The 17,076-nt window shown below is 41.9% G+C and overlaps 1 protein-coding gene across 1 annotated transcript; it reads left to right on the top strand.

Annotated features, from left to right (window-relative positions):
• The first annotated feature begins 8,573 nt into the window (after positions 1–8,573).
• Positions 8,574–16,756, top strand: LOC122132065 (prohibitin-2-like). The gene is made up of 10 exons (XM_042706828.1): positions 8,574–8,681; positions 9,372–9,504; positions 9,684–9,768; positions 10,148–10,227; positions 10,993–11,177; positions 12,700–12,829; positions 14,379–14,482; positions 15,047–15,124; positions 15,343–15,419; positions 15,924–16,756. Exons 1-10 carry the CDS (start codon positions 8,661–8,663, stop codon positions 15,940–15,942), a joined length of 912 nt encoding a protein of 303 aa, XP_042562762.1. The 5' UTR covers positions 8,574–8,660; the 3' UTR covers positions 15,943–16,756.
• Positions 16,757–17,076: the final 320 nt, after the last annotated feature.

Here is a 17,076-nt window from a genome sequence, read left to right as displayed (position 1 = left end):
GTGGAAAAGGTGGACCATAAATTCCATTCCAAGGCTCGTCCCTTCCAGGGTAAAACTGAGTTTGAAGACTGGGGTCTCAGGAAATCAGGGTGCATTAGAATTTTTATATGACACACTACAGGGAGGTAAAATTGAGGATTCATGCACATGTTGTAACATCCCTCAGGGTTACAGTAAGTATAAAGTTCAGCACATTGCACAAACAGTATTTCAATAAGTATGATTTTCCAGGTTTATTCAATAATAATGATAATGATAATAAAAACAATAACGATTATTATTATTGTTATTATTGCTATTGTTATTATTAATATTGTTATTATTATAGTTGTTAAATATCATAGCAGGAAATGTTGTAGGGCTATAGATGTGTAAATAGTTATAGGCTAATACTGTTTTATTCTTTTTCAAGATTAAATTAAGTTCAGATATGAAATTAAGCTTTGCTTTTATTTCAACAGAACTCCTACTCTTGTTGTGGAAAATACATTTCTTTGTGTTCTATTCTATGCAGGTTTTGCTTTTCTGCAATTCAAACTGCATAAAATAGACTGCCTTTGATTAAATATTCTCTTGAAAATTTGTACTATCTCTGTAAGCTGCTCTGGTTACTAGTAGAACTGATATAAAGAGGCATACAATTATTTCACCATCAGCATCCAATGAAATTAACTAAATATCTAAACAAGAAACTGCTGGGCAAACCAAGGTTATGGCCCTGGCTGTTATTTAGATAACTTAAATATAGGAGCCCAATGCATTGACATAAACCATCACTCAACAACATTGCACACTCAATGTAACTTAATCGCAAACAGAAATCGCAGTCAAAACTGATTAATTGAGTACATCAACTCTTATCGGCTGTTCTGGTCACGATCTTTTTGTGTAAATTGAAATCTTCCCTCGCCTCACATCCGAGAATATGGATCTCACTTGAGTTCCTGATCATTTTCAGTCGTTTCTTACTCATATTAGCTTGAGGTCCCATGCAGACGTCCTTGGTTACGGTGGTGGACAGTTGTAATTTTACAAAATTAAATTAAACATGATCTTTCCTCCTGAGCCATTGCAAAAACACCACAAAGCCGTGGCCAAAAAATACCGCCAGCTTACCTGCATATGCCCCTGGTACATATTCAGTCGAAATGAGAGTTATTTATTTAGCCTCCGTTAGTTTTTCAGTAAAAGCCTGATGTGCACTTCGCTACCTGCACATGAAAAAAATGAGGGGAAGGAAGACAGAATAGGAGCTCTCCTAAACTGTGGTGCTGAACGTCTCTACCCGTCCTGTTTTGATATCCAGCCGAAGGCACATGGGAGGCGAGGATTGCCTTGTGGAACTGTAGTATAAACACCACGCCGGATCCGGTCTGTTACGTTCAAGCCACGCAATGTGTTGGTTTGGCTTTTCGATGAAGCTGAGAAATGATGTGTCCAAGCCACACAGCGCGTTTCTTTTGTGGTTAGAGGAAACCGAGGAACTATGCGTCTTGCAGCTATTAACTCCTGACGTGCGTTTGTGAATGGACAGTGGACTGTAGGCTTCTTTCACCCTCCCGTGTCGTCTGCTGTGCATCTCTGTATTTCTGCCGGTTAGTGCGCCCAACATAGAAGCCACGGTTAACTCACGTGCCCCGTGTCATAAATAAATCACAATATAGTGCTCTATGGCAACAGAGGTGCAAGAACACGAACTGGACTCAAGTCTATGATAAACTCCAATTTGATGAGTAATCCAACGAACTTCGGATTGTGGGCTATTTCACACGTGTGTGTGTGTCTATGTGTGTGGAGGTGGGGGGGGGGGGGGGATTTCTGCATTTTTGCATTTCTCCACAAAGACAATAATTCTGAACGTGACTTATTTATGTAATATTTATGAAAAGTTTGAAAGGACTAGCCTACAAATGTTAACCTGATTCACTGCCATTTGGAAGACATCTAAGGGGGGTTTGTGTTTGTATCATTGATCTGACCCAGAGAATGAACTCTAGAATGACAACAGAGCATGGCACAAAAGCATGAACGCTCTGCCATTGAGATGTCCATATCAGAGATGCTGTAGGTCAACTTGCCAGATCAAACATTTGAGCAGAATACATTATCGGCCATGTAATAAAGCATCTTCAAGCACTGAACCACAAGCCCTAGTCCTCCTTTTTACCAAGAAAATGACATTATGAACAGACAAACATTTCTATCAAGTCAGCTTTTTATGATTAAAATCCCTACAAATGTAATTTAAAAAATTCTTTGTCCTATGTGTTCCCTGTTCAGAGAGCTGGTGTCTTGTATGGTAAAAGGATGTTCCAAACACTATTGCTTCAAATGAAAAAGACTAGGCCATAACACTTACTAAGTATCTTTGACATAGCATCGTGTATCGTCGTGGACATTTCATTCCCTATCAACTGTGAGCATAGTCAACTACCCAGATGGCGAGGTCATGATAGGGGATGATCCTGCTGTCAAAAAGAATTTGTGTGAATAGATTTGTCTCTTTTTTTTCTGACCAGCAACTGCACCTGTCCTCTCCTTGTTTTAAAAAGGCCCAATAGACAGAACTATCAAGCACAGTTTATTAAGGCACCTTGTAAGGAAAAAGGCCCCCTTAAAGAGTGGAGGGAAAGTCGCAGACTGGACAGGGAAAGCACACTTCACAGAGCACTTGATTGACCCAACCTTGAAATGAGAACTTTAAGAATACCATGGAGGGTTGTGAACAGCAGGATTTCCATTACCAGAGGTTCCAACCCTCAGCCTCTAAGCACACACACTCCTCATAGTTCCTCTTGTACACATACATACATGCACACACATACACACACACCACATAAATATACAGACAAGGGCTTTAGGAAGCCTCTCATTATGATTGATTGCCCTCCACGCAGCCAGTCGTCTCAGACCTAATCAGAATTGCCACACACTTCATTTTCAGAGCCTTTGTTTCGGCCTCCAGATAAATGAGCCTATGAGAATCATGTGTAAGTAATCGAACAGTTCCACACCGTAACTGAGAAATGGGGTCAAGACATGCAAATAGCCCCTACTGCATAATCCTGTTTTCTCACCGAATATACTGAATTTGCAATCTCCACTTTTCTTGGAGAGGGAAAAAAGCTCATCACCATCATCACCTTATATCAAAATGACCTAGTTTGTGTTTAAGCTTTGCTTGGGTGTTGAGGGTCATGTCTCTTATGGGAGCATCTGCATTTGCATTTGTTCATTGAGCAGTCATTTTCCATCACAAACTGATTTGCATATGAATCCATACACAGTATAGGCTCCCAGTGTGATCCCATCTTTCATATCTTTCTTCTTATACATTCTGTCTGAGGGTAATGTGACCAGTGTTGTACACGCTGGTCTCTGTACACTATAGTATCAGTGGTGAATGTAATTAGCTGTCATGGTCTACAAGAGGGGGAAAGATGTTCACTAGGACTGATGAATTGACATTTTCACTAACCCTTCTTGGTGCGGATCACATAAATCTCAACAAGGACAAGTACTGCTAGGGAGCTGTTCGATTTTTTTGTGTGGGGAGAGATTTAGGATCGCTGTAGGGAATGGCCAGCTTGTGGGTGAAAGTAAAATAAAGATAGCTACGACATGAGACCACAGCATGGGAGAGAAAGAGAGAGAGAGAGAGAGAGAGAGAGAGAGAGAGAGAGAGAGAGAGAATTTAGTATTTTTATTATGTGTGATCATTTGATAAACTCAGTATTTCCTCATTTTGCAAACACTGACAAACCTGCAAGTCTCTAGAGTCTTATGTGCAGTGAGCTTAGAAGAAGCTGCCATTTCCACTGTGCCTGTCTGTATGTCTGTTCAGAGGAGTTTTGAGCGGCACTCCGTGTACCTCATGCTCTTTGGGTGAGATGCTGTCGCTCCTCTCAAGGTAAGGACAAGAGTGCACCATGAGGAGAGGCAAGAGTGTTATTGCTGACTTTTATTTATAGTCACTCCTGCCCCGCTGTGTGTCCTCACACTCTCTGTTGATGACTGTTTCGCTAAATATTCTACGTTCACTCCAAAACACGAGGAGGAAAACACCAACATAAAATGCACTAATACAATAACACAACTAAATAGCAATTATTATTACTTTTGCCATTTATTAATTATTATTAATATTAAATATTATTAATTATTACTTTAGTTCGGAGATTTTCCACAGTGAGTGCAGGTTTTAATCCTGCATTATGTATGTGATGTGCCTGTACCAATGAGTATTTGGTCCGTGGACCTGGACATAGCTCACCCTGCATAGCCTCTGGCATTCACAATATTAACGGACATCTCCTCTGCAAATAGCATTCCTCCTCAAAGGGCACAATGTGAAATGTTTTGCAGCTGAATGAGTAATTAATCAACTATTCATTTTAATAGCGGGCTTAGAAGTGCCTCTCGATTTCATATCTCATATAATTTCATATCAATCCTTGCAACCAAGTTAAATTATATTATCATTCAAAAAATGATTCCACTGAAGCTAGCTGACACTGATGTACTGATGTGGACCTGTTATATTGAGACAAATTGATTCTGTTCATTCAGCCATCAATCAAATTAAAGGATCGAAGCATTATATAAATATGGAATATCGACAGCAAAAGAAGTAGAATAAACACCAATCCAAAACCAGACCGTGTATCTGCAGGTCAGTTTTTCTCTGGGATTGTACACTATGATCACTGGGGAAATATTGCATATTCCAAGCTCTGATTTTATCCTTTTGTGTCAGGCAGAAAGACAAAGCTAGGGACAGTTCCCTAAATCAGGTGACATCCATTACAGCATAGAGGAAACTGATTCACATTTGTTGAATACATTCTTGATTAAATACTTTATTGATATACCATGGAAGGTATTTGACTGGATTGACATGAAAAAATATTTGACTGGATTGACATGAATAATTATTTACATTTAAATTTTGTTCCTAATTAAAGAAATTTAAAAAAAGAATATTACTCTTGATTACTTTGATTACTCTTGCACATGTTTTAGATTACACCTCACACTTAAACCCCTTTCACAGATCAAATCCATTAATGTATCAGGTAAAACCAATATACATTAGATAGATACACATTTTCATTCCCACTCAGTCTTCCTTAACGGTAAAGTCACAGGTGTTGTGTATTCCCACCTGACTGTATATTACGTAATACTACAGAGCGTGAACCTGTGCGAGACGGGTAAAACATGCCAGACCGGATATGACATAATTCACGAGGTGGCAAATCCAGATTGTTGTGAAATGCCCAGGCTGAGACATTAGGCCTATTCGACTGGGCCTCCGTAGTAGTGCGCCACCTTTAAGCCACGCAGACTGAAATTACTGAATACAGAGACGGAGGGTAAGGGGATGGGGGGGTAGAGGGAAGGGGGGGGGGGGGGGTAGAGGGAAGGGGGGGGGGGGCGTCTGATTTGACGTAGATCTGTTTGATTGATCTCGTGACCGTGGTACACTTAACAGCAAGCTTGCAGTAAGTGTGACACTGGGTGTTGTGCGGAGAGAGATGTAGCCCCAGTCGAACAACAGTTGTGCAGCACTTAAGCCCAGTGCCCATGTCTCTGTGTCACGTTGAGAGAGATCTCTTCCAGCTACTAAAGATTTGTTTCATACACAGCATTATCATTTACATCGCCGCCCAGCAATGTCACAAACAAATGTCACGTTAATCCTATGGCTCCAATTCCTGCTCCATGGCAGAAGATTATAATTAATGTTACTAGGTCGCCAGGGGATAGATTAATGGTTCAACTTGACTGTATTGCTCCCATTCTCACACGACACCAACCACAGCAAAATATAGACAAATACACGGATTTCAGTGTGAGTGGGGATGGGGTGTTAAATAATTAAACAGTTACATTACTTATCATGCTACTCTAAAGAGCCACAACAGATTATGAAGCTACATCATGGTACACAGTTGCAAAGTGCAGCAAGAAAGGAACACAAATAAATTGAAACTGAATGTTATAATGATTTACAATAGCACCATTAAGAATGAACATTATCATAAAGCACTGAACAGAGTTCGAAGTCCCCCCAACCCTATCCCTACCCAACGCAACACCACCGCAAGCCTGAGGTGTGAGTGGTAAGGGTACCAAATCAACCTTTTTGAAAGGTGTTTGTGGAACAAGAACAATTCAACAAACAGGCAATCTCTGATGTCTTGCTTGCCTTTTAATTAAGCAATGTGCAGTATGGATGATTGAAAGGACACTCAAGCCATCTCATCACGCAGCCGAGTCACTCCAGTGGTGGCGTGTCTCATCATCGCATCTCTTTCATATCCTTCCACTCTCCCTGACCCATTATAGGTGAGAGGAGATGGGCCTGAGACCTTAGAGTGGAGTGGAGACGACGACGACGCTGTGTATCGAATGCCAATTTCAGATCACTACACTCTCATAAGCTTCCTTTGTTCTTCACAGAGGATGAAGGGACCCAGCAATTCTCTTAATGGAAGCCTAGAGTGAAAGTAAATACTGAAAATGTTGCTCATGAATGGGCATGCATGAGGGAGGCCGTTGGACCCTTTTTTGGCTCCAGGCAGTCTTCTTATTTTATTCAAGGAGCTGTAGCTAGGATGATCCGATCCAGAGGGTACAGATGGGGGTTATGTCACCACGCTTCGGTGGCCGAGGTCAGGCAATGACAATGCAGCGGGAACCGCGGGGGGTTCGTCAGCACAGCGCGGAACAGAAGGGGGAACTTTCACACCCTATCCATCTGTCACGGAGAGAAGGAGGCGATGCGATGGGGGGGTTGCCTTTGCTGTCTAAAAAGCTTCACGGCCTGGAGGAGGTGACCCCGTGTACTTTCCAGACACAAATATCCGTGGGCACCGCCTCCCAGCCTCTTTAAGGCCAAAGGTGTGCAACACCTTACAGCTTACCGCAACAGAAAAACAATGACCCAGACTTACTGTATATATGATGACATACGGTGTGCTCAATTACAAGATGCTTTTAACCAAAACAAGTTTGAGAATTATATATGTTTAAATGCAGTGTGATATACTGTCAGCTTATTTATAAATGTACAAGCGTTTGCAAGCTTTTTGAAAATTATAGAGTAGTAACACTATACAATTTAATGCCTGACATTGTTAAAGCTTTCATCTATCATTTTAACGACAGGAGCTACGTGTGTGCTTTTTATGTTTGTGTATAACTAAATTATATTGTATTCTTGGTATAAATCCATGGCAGCTGAAGCTCGTAAACATTAAATGAAGGATGTTAAGCTAGCTGCTGTCTCTAAAAGCTGCTTAGAACAGCTGCACAGATGCTTGCCACAATAATGACCCCAATAATAACAGGAAATAAGCCCCTGGTTCTGGGAGGGGACTAGGATTTAGAAATGGTGTGGGGAAATAGCAATATCATCATCTGATTAAAGACTGGACAATTGTAAACGCTTGTTTAACACTGAGAGGCCCTGAATGAGGCACAGGAATGTCTGGTCTCTCTAACATAGATGCTCACTGCTCTCAAAGCATTTCGTCCTTCACCCTGTTTCTGTATGGAGTTGTATTTTCCTTTTTGTATGAGCATAGCATCACTCTATCACACAACAATTGTCCTCCACTGTTTGCATTTCCAATTTAGCCATTTAAATTACACTATAATTGAGACAACATTTTGGCCTTTTCAAATGACTTATTTATTTATTTCCCAGAGATACTCCCGCTGATCTTTTGGTACATGAGCACTTCCCCAAACTACAGGGTACTTTAATGAATAATGAATTACATTCCGGTGTACTGTGTGCACTGTCCAGATAGCTATTGCAAAATTTATACAAATGTGGCCGCGACAGAGTCATTTTACATAATCAAGTGCTATTTACTTTCAGTACAGCTGACAACTTCCTTTAGTTGCCTCAAAATTATTTTTGTCAAGAGAGCACTGTGAGGTCGAGCACATCACCAGGATTGGATTTCCCTCTGGCAAACTGCTGTGAGGTAAAGGTCACAAACAATTTGGTATGCTGCTAGCTTTCCAAGTCATGAAACAACACTCCTATCAGCTGCTCAGACGCTACGCAACAATGTGTAAATTCTGCATCTGGCAATCCGTCCACTGATCTAGGGTCAGGCTGGTTGCGGGTTTGGGCAGTGAGGGATCAGGTACTTTGATTTCTCCGTTGACAGCTGCAGAGGTCAGTGTCAGACATTGTGTTTGAGCAGCAGGTAAAACAGCCCTAACTCTCTCAGAGGCAAAGGGCCACCTGTCCCCCAGAGAATCATAACACATGGAAATACTGAAGCGACATTAAGCATATAAATAGGAAACTGATATCTTCATTGTTCATTTAATAGTAAGTTCTAACTTATAATAATAAGCTTTAAGTTAAAATGTCAAATCAGTTAATATAACCTATAGATGAATATATGAAAGCTTTTGTACCAAATGTATGATGAAGTACAATGCAGTACAGATTAAAGCTGTCTCATTAAGGGAAACAGCGCTCCCTGTAGGCTACATCTCACGCTACCTGTGCAGTCACGTTGATGCACTAATTAGATACAGACTACAACTTCCATGGTGCAGCTTGCTGTCACAGGAAGTGCTTCAGTACGACCTTGAGTTATCACAAACTACGTATCACGAGCAGAGACAGCATGGCGGATAAAGATCCCAGCGTGAGTTTTATAATTCAGTTTAATTTGACTTGTGTGACTGTACCGAAGCTATTGTTAACGCTTTACATGCATGTGCACTGCCATAGATTACACGAATGACGGTTTGACTGCGTACCTTGGTCTGTAAATTACTTCTGAATTGCCAACTGAATTGGGCATGTCCCCATCTCATGTCTCATAATAAGTTAACCTTAACATAAGACAGTTACCTTAACTTAGCATTAGCACACTAACCTAGTATTGCGTAGACAAATAAGTCAAATTTTGCTACGTGGAATACATTTTACAGCCCTGTAGTCACGTTAGTCATTCGTTCTTAATGTATTTATAGCTAACATTAGCTAACTCACTAACGTCAAAGGTGGTAATGTCAAATCAAGTAGATCTCCAAGCTAACCCTAAATCATTTTACTTTCATGCTCAGCACGCCCTTTATTTATTTGGTGTTGTGTGGTCAGCTTTTAATCATTCAACCAGTGTAATCATAAGCTTACCACACCATGGTTGAGGTCATGAAGCATGCTTATGATTATTAATGTAGCCCATGTATTGTAGGTGTAAATAATACGGAGTTTATGAAGACACATTTAACGTTAACTTTCCTTCAAACATTGCCCTCACATAGTCATAATTCAAATAGTTTTGAAATATCAAACAGTCTTGATCTCTGCTTACATTTCGATGGAACAGGGTTTCCTCCAGCAGCTCCGGCAGATCGCGGGCCGAATGTCCTCCGGCGGTCCTAAAGGAGCAGGAATTGGTGTCAAACTGCTCATTGGAGCCGGAGCCCTGTTTTATGCCGCTAAAGAAGCAACATATACAGGTGCCTGGTGTTAATTATCCGCATGGCAGTGCTTCGTTAGACCACTAAATGCAGATTTGTTCTTGAGTTTCAGATGTATCCAAGAGTGGAAGTGCCACTTCTTGGGGGTTTGGCAGTTTAGGGGTGTTATTTAGATGTGATCATATCTCTTCATAGTATTTCAACTGTTTTCTCCCTAGTGGAGGGAGGGCAGAGAGCCATCGTCTTTAACCGCATTGGAGGGATCCAGATGGACACAGTGCTGGCAGAGGGCCTCCACTTTAGGTATGGCTGGAAGTTGTCAGTAACTTGTTTTGTAATGTAAATGTTTGTATGGATTGGACGACATCAAACTGGTACAGAGGTATAGAAACAACCACACAGATTTGTTTTTAAAGTAATTTAGAGGTGGTTGTAATACGTGTGACTTGCTGGATATTGTCTGTCCTGCATTTTGGTGTACAGAGACTTTTGGAGAATTAAAAGGTAAAGGTCCGGTATTTAGCAGACCCTTTTATCCAAAGGAATATATAGTGTCATGTGGCTGGGAAAAGAACCTGGGTTCTTTATAGTCATATCACTAATACTGTAATGTAGGTACTGAATCTGACACATTAGGTTGAATTAAACCATATGTATAATATGTTTGCATTTTATTTAACAGGATCCCTTGGTTTCAGTACCCCATCATCTATGACATCAGAGCAAGACCCAGGAAGATTTCTTCCCTAACAGGAAGCAAAGGTACTTTCTGACATTGGGCCTTGCGGTTTGTTTTTAGTTGAGTTGGGCTCATTCTGTGTGGCTGTGAAATTATAGAATCATTTTGTGTAATCAGCAGACAGAAGCAAAATAACCACTGGACATCAGACAGTGATATTTTCGATATATTTTGTTTAGCCGTGCACTTGATCCAAGCTACAGCAAGAATCTACTCAAGGCTTTTCAGGTATCAGCAGAGGCAGTGAGGGTGAGCACTGAACCCAGGCATCTAGTATTTGCCTTGGACAGCATGTTGCACACCAAAAGGCAATGGCAGTCATTCCGGGAACTAAAGAGGATTGGATTGCCTGTAGGGGAGAAGACTTATCAGCTCTTGGCCTCAGGCATTGTTTGTAAAAGTACCTGTAGTAAAAGTGTGTGCTTGGCTTACCAATGCCATTTTTGCTTTGTTTTTGTTTTTTTTATAGGTTTTGATAAATGCAATTCAATAAAAGATAGTACTATTGTGATTTTTGTATTAGCACTGTTTATTTGCATATTCTATATGTTTATAGTTATTGTATGCTATGTAATGATACCGCAGCATTATCAAAACCTAGATCATTTTGATGATGTAATATTCAAAGCATCCCAACCTTGATTGTTCAAGCTCGCTTTGTCTGTAAACACTAAATGCTAGACCACAGAATAAGCATGTGCTACCTTTAACCGCGTCTCAGGCTGTCTGCCACACACTGTCAGTTCGAGTCCTCTTCATCTCTCACGTGGTCTCCCTCTCCCGTTCAGACCTGCAGATGGTGAGCATCTCTCTGCGGGTGTTGTCGCGGCCACTGGCCTCCAACCTGCCCACGCTTTACCAGCACCTGGGCAAGGACTACGACGAGCGCGTGCTGCCCTCCATCGTCAACGAGGTGCTCAAGAGCGTGGTGGCCAAGTTCAACGCCTCCCAGCTCATCACGATGAGATCTCAGGTACAGGAACACAGCAGTGACTGCAGTGAAAGCACCCGAATGGTGTATATTACTACTTAGTCTTGTGAAGGCATGTAAAAGACATAGAAATTGATACAATTAGTTTTGGTATATCAGCACAGTATCAGTATAGCTCACAAGCAGTACTGCATATTTTCACTCTGGTCGTATCATATGTTTGTCCTATTTGCAATGATAAAGGTGTACCATATTTTAGAGGCAAAGATCCATAGTAAGGCATAGGGGTGGGGAAAAAAATCGATTTTTCGATTTCTCTCGATTCTCTCTAGAACGATTCTGTCTCGATTCAGAAAAGTTCATAATAGATTTTTTAATAAAAAAAAAAAAAAAAAAAAATAATTAAAAATTTTTTTTTTTTTTTTAACACATTCATTTTGTGTTGAAATGCAAGCTGCATCGATTATTGCATTGTTCATTGAAAGTCATAATTGTGACAAGGGAAAGCTTTTTCTCTAATAAAAAATAGAGAAGGTAATTCATCTGTTGATTTTCTTTAATTATCAAACACAAAGTAGGAAGTGATTTGAGACTCTGAGTAGCAAACTCAGATGTTTTAAAAATCGACATGCATCGATAATCGTTTTATCGGTTTAGAATTGATGATCGATAATCGGTTTAGAATCGATAATCGGTGTAGAATCGATAATCGGTTTAGAATCGAATCGTTGACCACTGAATCGGAATCGAATCGAATCGTAAGGCATGTACCATTTTTTTAGACTGCCTTATTATGGATCTTTGCCAGCATCCTCAAAGGCTGCATCAGTATGTAGCTTGGGGTTGTGGTTAGAGCAGAACAGTCAGCCCCCTGTGACCACAAAGGTAGCAATATTATGTTGATGGACTCAAATTCCTGTAAGCATTACCTGCCTATGTCTGGATTCACCATGGACACAATTGTGCTGAGACGCCATGAAAGTGTGTTGCCTTTTTCAAGGACATTCCTAAGATATAGCAGGATGGTGCCTATTCAATCATATTTGTGGTGTGCAGTTAATTAACCAAGGCAACTGAAGTCCACGTGAATATAAGCTGCTATTCACATTGCATTCCCATGTTAAGTGTTGGCCATGGTCTCTCTGTGTGGGAAATCTGTGATGCCAAAGCAGACACTGGAGGTGATTTACATCGATAATGAGGGAAGTGAAAGGCATCATTGTAACTCTAGAAAGTTCTCCTGCACAGCATGTTCCTTACTTGTTTTTTGAGGGCTTCGGCGGACATTGTAAACTGAAGTGACTCCATGTTGACCATCAGGTTAGCTTTCATCTCTATCAAGGCATGTTGTAGAAGCGCTAAAGTAGCAGTGGATAGTGCAGAACATCAGTCGGCATATTCCCCTCACCCGTGCTCTCTGTGAAATCTCTTGACCAAAAAAACATCTGTTTGCCGTTCACGCTTCACCTGTTTCACACTCGGGCACGCCACTATTGTCCGCTGAAGCGTGCGTCCACCATCGCGCTGTGAGATCACCCCTCTGAGTGTACCGTGTGTTCCCCAGGTTTCTCTCATGATCCGCCGCGATCTCTTCGAGCGGGCCAAGGACTTCAACATCATCCTGGACGACGTGGCCATCACGGAGCTGAGCTTCAGCAAAGAGTACACAGCCGCCGTGGAGGCCAAGCAAGTCGGTGAGTCCTCCAGCAGAGCAGCCACTGGCCGTGTGTGGGTGGGTGTGTGTGTGTGTGTGTGTGTGTGTGTGTGTGTGTGTGTGTGTGTGTGTGTGTGTGTGGCCTCCTGAGAGGCCCTTTTGAGGTTCTAGTGGATCTCATCAATAAATGATGGATGATGGGCCTCTGTTTGTAAGCTATATGGTTTATAGTAGTCCATTGAGGTGGTGTCAACAGCAAATCAAACAGCTGGTGTTTTACTGTTTAAAAAAAAAAAAAAAAAAAGTAATTATGTAGTACTTTTCTATTTCATGCAGCTGTAGGGCAACTCTAAACGATAAGAAAGTAGGGAAATAAATTGTGATTGGAAGTGCAAAAAAACAAACAAATTAATTATAGGGCATTTTTCATAAGCTCTTATCTAACTGCTTGTTGTCCACTTTTAAAGAGTGTGATGATTGGACTAGATTGCAAACGCAGATAGTAAAACAACAAGATGTCAGCCAATCTGTTGCTGGAAAAACAATTAAATGTCCTTGAAAGAAGGACTTTGAAGATATGTCAGATTTTGGTTATGAATTGTATGCTTTGGATAGTATAAGTCCAGGAGCCCTTCTCAGTCAAATAGTTGTCTGGTCCTTTCACAGTTTTATTGTACTTCAGGAAGAAATTATGTAGTTTAGCAGCCATTGTGAACTTAACTAATAATTTAACATATACCGGTAGCGAAAGTTACATGTAAGGCAGACAAATTATTCAACTGAAGTTGTTGTTTTGTGTTGGGCCTATCTTAAAGCATCTGGTACACTTTTTGGACAATGTGAAGATAGTGGGTTTTACAGTTTGCTTGCAATCATAAAGGTAATCTGGGGCAAACCGCCTTGGGACTGTCTTACATATTTATCAACAATTATCAACCGTTTTAATGGCATTAAACATAGCTTGTTGGGAGGATCAATGAAGATGAACCCAATTAATAATCTGAACTAAATCAAAGTGTCTGCCGATATGAGACCACAGAAATAAAGTAACACTATGCAACAATTTGACAGTTTTTGAGGTATGGTTTAATAGGCAACTAGTTTTGTGAAGGACAGATGAACACCTGTGTCTGTCTTTCCCACTAGTCATCCAGGATATGCCCTATGTAGTTCTGTGTTCCGGGCTGGAACACCCTGCAAAAATAGAAGAAAAGCTTTTACAGCCAGACAATGCCAGCTTTACTGCCAAAAGTCCCAGATAGTGTGTTGGCAAGCTTCTATCAGTGTCAACTGGGCTGTTGGTGGTGTTTGCAAGGTTTTTGCATGCCTTTTAGGTAGTTAGCCTGCTAGTTTTGGAACAGGACTCATTATTAAATAGTGATGTTTTGTTTGAGCCACTAGAGAGCGCTGTCTCCTCTTTTGCCTTCTGGATGCTTCTGTGTGGTGGTGAACATACTGCACAATTGATTGTAAATCAGTAAAACTGCTGTGTGATTATTGTGGTCCTTAATTAAACTGTACCCATTTCAAAAACAATGATGATGCAAACATACCTCCTAAGCGCTGTCTGTCTGTCTGTGTTTGTGTAGCCCAGCAGGAAGCGCAAAGGGCTCAGTTCTACGTAGAGAAGGCCTTACAGGACCAGAGACAGAAGATCATCCAGGCTGAAGGAGAGGCCGAAGCCGCTAAAATGGTCAGTGTCCTTGTGTCCCTGTCTCTGTGTCTGTTTTTGGCCCTGTGTACCCCCTCTGTGTCTCCCCTCTCTTTCAAAACATTCAACACACGGAAAGCACCAGCCTTGGAGCAATTATAAATTGCAACCTTATGGTAAAAACAAGTCATTGTTAGGATTATCTACAGGCTGCATTACATTATATAAGTATGGTCTCAAGACAGTTAAGTTATTTGCGCTAGAAAACAAATGTACTTGGTGAATTGGTAACAATACTGATCATCTGTAAGCTCAGACTATAAAAGCACCCATTTGTGGACAGAGACTTGAGTAGCCGTGTGTCAAAGCGGTATGTTTGAAGGCCCCAGGTGGGGGAAGGGAGACTCTGTCTGGCATGCCTCTGCATGTTTGTGTGCTGCACTTAACGGCTCACAGGGCGGCCGTCAGTACTATGTGCGCCCTTGGTTGTGAGGCAATGCTGGGCGCTGAATGAGGCCGGAGGGCAGTGAACTCGCAGGGCATGAGGGACAGAGGGCCATGGCACACTCTCAAACTCTTTTCATGTGTGTCTGTGTTGGTCTGCAGCTGGGGGCGGCCGTTACCAAGAACCCGGGTTACCTGAAACTGCGGAGGATCCGTGCGGCCCAGAACATTGCCAAGACGGTACTGCCCACTGCTCCTGACTTTATGCAGCTCCAGATGGGAGTCAAATCATTTCTTTTGCCGTTATTTTGTTCTGATCCTTGTTTTGTATTAGTTATTTTCTGCATCTAGTCAAGGCAGCAAGCAAACTGTACAGTCCTTCTAGGCTGTCTGGCGAGTGACTGATGAACTGTGTTTCTTTTCCTTCCCTCTATGTTGTTCTCTTGTGTGACCTCCAGATCGCTACATCACAGAACAGGGTGTACCTGGACGCTAACAGCCTGGTGCTGAACCTCCAAGATGAGAATTTCAACAAGTATGTGGTGCTTGAAATGCAGTATACCACTTCTGCACTGCCTTGTGTCAGCCGAAAAACATGTTCTTTTATTGTTGATGAGTGGGAAAGGAAGATTTGCTTTGTGATCCGTGGACAACATTGCAATTAAGTCTTAACACAGCCCTGTGGTAGTTCACAAACAGGCAGTTCGACTTTGACCAGCTTGTGAGGCCAAACTTTAGACTCTCCAAAAAAAAAAAAACATCAGCATCAGCAGTGGAATTTAATTTATTCCTTCTGTCATTCTCTCTGGCTGAGATTGGGTCCTCTATGAAATGCCTACAACCGGTCTTAACCATTAACTAGAATTAAGGCATGGGGGTCGTGAGGGGGCCGTCTATGTCTTATTCCATAGGGAATAGTCTTCATGGCTGTTACAGTCCACCCTGTTCTTGCCATTAGAATAATAATAGGTGCTGGCAATGGCATTAAGCCTAAATGACCTGTATACCTACCAACCTATCTTTGTTTGTTCTCTTGCAGTTTGACGTTGGGCAAGTGAGGGGAGCTCACTCCAGTGAGTGGATCGAGTGAGCGGGAGAGAGAGCGTATGCATTCCACACGTCAGCCATCTGAGCTCCTGATCCCCGTTCAGTTTCTGTTCGCCCCCCCCTGCAGCAGCATCGCCTCTCTCCGGTGTCTGTCCATGAGTGTGTGTCCTTGGGCTCTGGGAACACAGACTTGGGTGGCCTTAACAACATCAGAACTGTGTGTTCATCTCCCTCCCTCCCTCCCTCTATTCAGCAAGCCTACCCCTAGGAGCAGGCTTTGCTTGATCTTTGACGGCGTCCTTGCTCAGATTGGACAGCGAAGGTCAGGGTTTTTTTTTTGATGATACCACAGCAATCAGGGTCACATAAACGACTCTGAGTATAATTTCATATACGTATAAATCTGTAAATTTGTTTACCTCACTCTTAGACCTGTTGTCACTGCAGTGTGTGATAGTGGTTTAAATCATGAGCTCCTCTTGGAATAGGCTTCTGTGAATGGCCGTGGTTCATCAGGACATTGAAGGAAAAGCTAAACACCCAGCCAGAGGTCACGGGACTGCAAGGGGTTTGGGTTTGCACTTCGACCTCATTCATACTCTCACGTGTCTCGATGTGGTCTTTTTGTGGGAAGACGATCAAGAACTCAAAGAGAAGTTTGATTAAATGTTTGTTGGAGTAAGTGAACTTGTGGTTCTTTCTGAATCATTTAGGAGGTTTTGGGAGCAAAATGTTCTTATAGGGCAAAGTCTACTTCAAATGGACTCCATTTAGGAAAAGAAAAAAAAACACAAATAAATCAATAAAGAGTTATTTTACATGCCATATTTTCTACATGTATTGATGTTGTACCCAACTCTACCACCTGATGGCGCTAAAATGCAATCCCCCCCCCCTCAATGCCTCACCGTGCTGCCAGGGCCCTCCAGTGCCTCTGAGATGAGAGAGCAGGAGAGGGGAAGGGAAGGGGAGGGAGGGCTGTATTCATGTTCACGCATGCACGTATGCACTGCAGTGCTAGAGGCTGTGTTTGTGTGAGAGGCTAAACAAGAGAGGGGGGGGGGGGCAGAGAAAAGAATGAATGCATGTTTTATGCCTTTGGCCGTCCCTCCTCCAGGCAAAGGTAATGAGCCCTTTGAGATGGG

Source organism: Clupea harengus, unplaced genomic scaffold (assembly GCF_900700415.2).
Source record: "Clupea harengus unplaced genomic scaffold, Ch_v2.0.2, whole genome shotgun sequence".
NCBI lineage: Eukaryota > Metazoa > Chordata > Actinopteri > Clupeiformes > Clupeidae > Clupea > Clupea harengus.
This window is presented reverse-complemented; position numbering and strand designations above follow the sequence as displayed.